A 5,877-nucleotide genomic window follows, 5' to 3' on the forward strand; every position below is an offset into this window, starting at 1 on the left:
GAATTGTTCTTCTTGTGGATTGTTCTTTAGCAGCAAAGCAGGGGCTGCCTTTTGCCACAGATCATTCTGAGGATTTTCTTAAGCCTTGTGTCCTCTCCTTGTTCTTCTATTTGAAACTGTCCCTCTGCTTCTTTTTTGGGGTTATTGCACTGAGGTCTATTGTAGAACAGATGCCTGCAGCTCATTCCTCAGCTCCCAACAGAAGATGTGCTGTTTGAAATAATGTCTGTATTGTTACTCTGCTCTTTGCTGCAGTGACAGCTTTGATCTCCTCTGGGTCCAGCTGTGGACGTGCAGGACAGCACTGGCTGGGGAGCATTTCCCAACCTGGTGTGAGCAGCAATGCCTCGCTGCCCTTGCTTGTGGCAACTGGGCCTGGAAGGATCCCAACCCCTGAAGGTCAGATGGTCTTGTCAGGAATACATGATTCCTGCTGGAAATTATTTCCATGAGATCAGATGGATAGATATAATTAGCAGAACCAAGCCAGAGAGGATTCTTCCTGGAACAGCTGTGCAGCCAACAAAGTTATTGCATCAGAGATTTTTTTTTTCAACAAATATTTTACAGAGTCATATTTCTTTTCACAAGAAAATGGATCTTATCCCCAAAGGATTTGCTGTATGGCAAAGCCAGACAAAGAAAGGGAAGCTCGTGGTTTATTCCTGTGTCCCTGAACAGTGCATGGTGTGACAAAGTGCTACGTTGGTCTGAGTTTTATTGTAAGATTGCTCCCATTTTGGGGAAGCAGCAGTGCAATTCCCTTCTGAGGGGGTGCCTGGGAAGGGCTGTCCTTCCCAGCTGGGCTGTAGGTGTGATGCAGGACACGTTCCTGCCCCTGCCCTGCCCTGCACAGGGGTCCCTGCACAGGAATCCTCAGCAGGGCTGGGCAGGGGTAACTGCAGGGATTCCTGCACAGGAATCCTCAGCAGGGCTGGGCAGGGGTAACTGCAGGGATTCCTGCACAGGAGCCCTCAGCAGGGCTGGGCAGGGGTAACTGCAGGGATTCCTGCACAGGAATCCTCAGCAGGGCTGGGCAGGGGTAACTGCAGGGATTCCTGCACAGGAGCACTCAGCAGGGCTGGGCATGAGTAACTGCAGGGATTCCTGCACAGGAGCACTCAGCAGGGCTGGGCAGGGGTAACTGCAGGGATTCCTGCACAGGAGCACTCAGCAGGGCTGGGCAGGGGTAACTGCAGGGATTCCTGCACAGGAGCCCTCAGCAGGGGTAACTGCAGGGATTCCTGCACAGGAATCCTCAGCAGGGCTGGGCAGGGGTAACTGCAGGGATTCCTGCACAGGAATCCTCAGCAGGGCTCAGCAGGGGTAACTGCAGGGATTCCTGCACAGGAGCCCTCAGCAGGGCTGGGCAGGGGTAACTGCAGGGATTCCTGCACAGGAGCACTCAGCAGGGGTAACTGCAGGGATTCCTGCACAGGAATCCTCAGCAGGGCTGGGCAGGTGTAACTGCAGGGATTCCTGCACAGGAGCCCTCAGCAGGGCTCAGCAGGGGTAACTGCAGGGATTCCTGCACAGGAATCCTCAGCAGGGGTAACTGCAGGGATTCCTGCACAGGAATCCTCAGCAGGGGTAACTGATGGGTTTCCACAGGAGAGGGAGGAGAGAAGAGTGTTGACTCAGGCACAGCAGGTCCCTGTCCTGCTGGGGATGCAGGGCTGCTCACGAGTGTCAGCTGTGTTTTCCATGGGGCTAGAAAGAGACCAAAAAGCGGTTTTCACCCTCTTAGAGACTGACCCCTCTTTAGTCAGGTTGCTCTGAAACAGAGGTGCAGCTGGAGGAGCAGGCAGAGGTAACCTTGAAGCCCTGAATTCCTGCCTTTGTAGACAATGGAGTGCTTATAGCCAACCCCTGGCACCAGCGAGCCAGGCAGCTGCAGCACATTCCAAATATTGCTCTATTTAAAGCATCCCAGGGCTCCCAGAGCAACTGCAGAGGCAAACCTGAACCTGCCATTAAACTAGCCGAGGGGAATGGCAGAACCAGGTAAGAGGCACAATTAAATGTGAATGTAATAATATACTGAAATTAGTAGATTGAGCAATGCAATGTGAATACACTCAGCTACCTGTATTCTTGTCTGATGCACTATATATAATTTACTTTTCAGTAAGAAAGTGTATTCTCTTTAAAAGGTTAACAGCTTGGGTTCCTCCTGTATTTTTGAATCCTACCAGTTTTGTTTTCTGTATGTTTTGTAGTTGTCATTCCAGCTTAGCTGACACAATAGGACAGTGTGTAAAATGAGTTATGTTTGACAGCATTTTTGTTATACTGTGTGGAGCTGAGCTCCAAGTGTAGTGCCAAGTGAACACAGAATAATTTAGATTTTAACCCCACGAAGATCAAGTGGCAGACCAAAATGAAATTTTAATAATGACCTTTCCATTGTAAGCACACTTCATTATCTCCAAGGAGAAAAGGCAGTTTATTAAAATGCATTTTATATCTATCATAATTTTTTATTTATTTCACTTAAATTTACAACTGTAGCTGTGGTGTGTGCTGTGTGCTCAGTTACTCAGGTACCGCTTGTAAAAGGAACTTTTAAATACGTCTTCATAGCTACATTCAAAGTTTGTAAAGACTTATTTCCTGGTTTTTTTTGCACCACTGACTCTGGTATCTAGAGTGAGTTTCTGCTGAGGTACAGAAGAACACTGAACAGTTTTTATTTGAGTTTTCATTGACGGCCCCAGAAGTGACCCTGGCACTGGTTTAAACTGGAGCTGCCATAACAAAGCCCAGAGCCCCAGAGCAGCATCAGCAGAGCTCTGACAGAGCCTCTGTGCCCCCAGCACGACCCAGCCCTGCCTGGTGAGCAGAGCTGCAGAGAAAGTGCAGGGAGGGGATCCCAGCACTTCCCCTGTGCCACTGCAGCAAAGCTCTGAATGAAACCAGAGAGGGGCTCCCCTGGGCCAAAAGGACACCTGGCTTCAGGGCAGGGCTCCTTAATGTTTCATATTTTCATGGCAGCACGTGCAGGTCCCGTGTCGCCCTGGCAGACACCCTGTGCAGTCTTGGAGAGACAGGTGTGCTGTGCAGAGCTCCACAAAAGCAACGTGGCAATCCTAAAATTAGCAAGCTTGATCCAAACAGTGCCAGCTGTTGTGGTTAGTTTTACATAATTTATGTAAAACCTGCAACGCTATTAGCTGTGTAAAGAGGTGCTGCAAGAGGTGTAATGCATTGGTAAGGTGTAATTAGCTGTGTAAAGAGGTGCTGCAAGAGGTGTAATGTATTGGTAAGTAACAGCATCTCAAAGGTTGTTATTCTGCTTTTTGGCAAGAGCGTGCTGCTGTAGGAAAATGATAGAAGGGTCCTTAAAATTCTGATGTTGTATGGAGATGTAAATCCAGTCCTGCTTCAGTGTGCTGCACAGAGAGCCTGGGCTGCTCTGGGCTCCTCTGAGCCTGGTCTGGCCTCCTCTGAGCCTGGTCTGGGCTGCCCTGGGATCCTCTGAGCCTGGTCTGGGCTCCTCTGAGCCTGCCCTGGGCTGCCCTGGCTCCTCTGGGCTGCCCTGGGATCCTCTGAACCCAGTCTGGGCTGCCCTGGGATCCTCTGAACCCAGTCTGAGCTGCTCTGGGCTCCTCTGAGCCAGGTCTGGGCTTCTCTGAGCCTGGTCTGGGCTGCCCTGGATCCTCTGAGCCTGCCCTGGGCTGCCCTGGGCTCCTCTGAGCCAGGTCTGAGCTGCCCTGGGCTGCCCTGGGCTCCTCTGGGCTGCCCTGGGCTGCCCTGGGCTGCCCTGGCTCCTGTGGGCCAGGTCTAAGCCTGCTGAGCAGGAATCCTGTCCCCCTGGGACACGGCCGCCCCGTTCCTGCCGTGGTGGGAGTGTTGGCTGCTCCTGCAGGGTGCTGAGCCCGTTTTCTGTGCCAGCCCAGGCCCCGCTGTCCCGCCTGCTGGTCCCCGTGCTGCTGGCACTGGGCTGGATCCTGGGCTGTGCCCTCGTGGTGTACATCGTCTTCTCCTGACAGGGAGGGCTGGCAGTGCCACCCAGCGCCCAGCGGTAAGTGATGGTCACAGGGAGCCCTGCAGTGAGGGCAGTGCCACACAGCAGCCTCCCCTGCCCTACTTGGCACTGCCATCCTTCTAAATGTAATTTTCTGTCTTACAGGTCAGAAGGACCTACAATGATGTTGGATGAGAAGAACACAGAAGTTCAGTTTAGATTTCTAATTACTAAAATATGTATAAAATGAGTTATTTTTAATATCAACAATGTAAATGTTGTGCACACTTTTTGTCCATTAGGAAGAATCACCAAACCAATTTCCCTTTTCTTGCATTATTTGCAATTTAGGGAGTGGTTTTTGGAATCTTGTGGTAAATCAGATACCTGCCTGCTTGCTGAACAGCAAACTTTTAAAACATCTACTACCCCCTAAAGGAACTTGAAGCTTGGCAGAAGCAGGCAAGGGTTAATTTCTCATGGGGCCTGGGCAAGTATTTTTAGCCTTATTATAAGGAAGATCTCTTGGACTCCATTGTTATGGAACAGAAACATTGCATGTCCTTGGAAAGGAAAAGCCAGGCTCACTGAGGGTTGTACAGCTGAGTGTGGCTGAACCCCAGGCTCACCAGGGGCCCTCGGTGTCCTGTACTGGGGTGTTGCCTTTTTCATTAGAATTAATTAGAATTGGAGATAATTGTATTCTCCCAGTCAATAATGAGCCATGTGAACTTCCAGTGACTTTGCCATTTAAATCACAGCTGAGCATCAGATCACTGCATTTTCACTGACGGCTTTGGGCTCTTGAGCATGAAGATTTTTCTGCTGAAGAACTGTAGTTCTGAGAAGATGAAATTATTAATAATTCAATCCCCAGTTAAAGCAGAGAATTTATTGTGAGTGGCATGTCTGGAAGATCCCAGCAAGATGTATGTTTAGGGGAATGTGAAAAAAACTTAACAACCCCTGATGGGGTTAAACAGAGAAAGAAACTATTTTTTTTACTCCTCCTCACATAATTTGTATAATTTTGAGAATGTGAGGAAGGCACATCAGTTAGACATCCTGTCTCCATCTGTGGGCACTGTCTGGTGAGCTTGGGGAATGGAAACACAAACAGATTTGGCCATAGTGCAGCCATGAACATTCCTGGGCCACTCCAGCAGGCAGCAGGAGCACTGAAGTGTGACATTCCATTTGGGAATTGTCTCCACAGCGGGAATCTTCACCTGGAGATGGGCTGAGGGCAGAGGGGGATCCAGTCTCATCAGATGTCCTGGAAGAGAGGGGCTGAGCCCTGGAGAGTCTCGATGCCTGCACGGCTGCCATGTGCTGTGAGCACCTGAGCAGGAGTCCCTGCAGGTGGGAGCATCCCTGTCCCTGCAGGTGGGAACATCCCTGTCCTTGCAGGTGGGAGCATCCCTGTCCCTGCAGGTGAGAACATCCCTGTCCCTGCAGGTGAGAACATCCCTGTCCCTGCAGGTGGGAGCATCCCTGTCCCTGCAGGTGGGAACATCCCTGTCCCTGCAGGTGAGAACATCCCTGTCCCTGCAGGTGGGAACATCCCTGTCCCTGCAGGTGAGAACATCCCCCTGTCCCTGCAGGTAGGAGCATCCCTGTCCCTGCAGGTGGGAGCATCCTCCTGTCCCTGCAGGGGTTGCCTGAGCCCAGAGCCCACCTGAGCAGCCACCTCGGGCTCTCACCCTCAATTCCTCGGGGTCTGAGCCCACCCAGACAGATCCAGCTGTGCCTCCAAGTGACCACGTCTGTGTTGTCACAACTCACTTCATTTACCAGGCACACAGGGAAATTGTTCCGAATGGTCCCGCTGGCCCAAACAGCCCTTTGGGTGTCTCACAACGCTGGAAATCGAATGTTTCCAATTAAAATGTTACAGAGATAAAACGTAA

General features: G+C 50.9%; 1 protein-coding gene across 1 annotated transcript; it reads left to right on the forward strand.

Annotated features, from left to right (window-relative positions):
* The first annotated feature begins 1,581 nt into the window (after nucleotides 1-1,581).
* STRIT1 (small transmembrane regulator of ion transport 1) lies at nucleotides 1,582-4,287 on the forward strand. The gene is made up of 3 exons (XM_085588082.1): nucleotides 1,582-2,004; nucleotides 3,895-4,024; nucleotides 4,133-4,287. Exons 1-2 carry the CDS (start codon nucleotides 1,992-1,994, stop codon nucleotides 3,987-3,989), a joined length of 108 nt encoding a protein of 35 aa, XP_085444208.1. The 5' UTR covers nucleotides 1,582-1,991; the 3' UTR covers nucleotides 3,990-4,024; nucleotides 4,133-4,287.
* Nucleotides 4,288-5,877: the final 1,590 nt, after the last annotated feature.

The sequence above is a fragment of the Lonchura striata genome, chromosome 9 (genome assembly GCF_050655825.1).
Source record: "Lonchura striata isolate lonStrDom1 chromosome 9, ASM5065582v1, whole genome shotgun sequence".
NCBI classification, from domain to species: domain Eukaryota; kingdom Metazoa; phylum Chordata; class Aves; order Passeriformes; family Estrildidae; genus Lonchura; species Lonchura striata.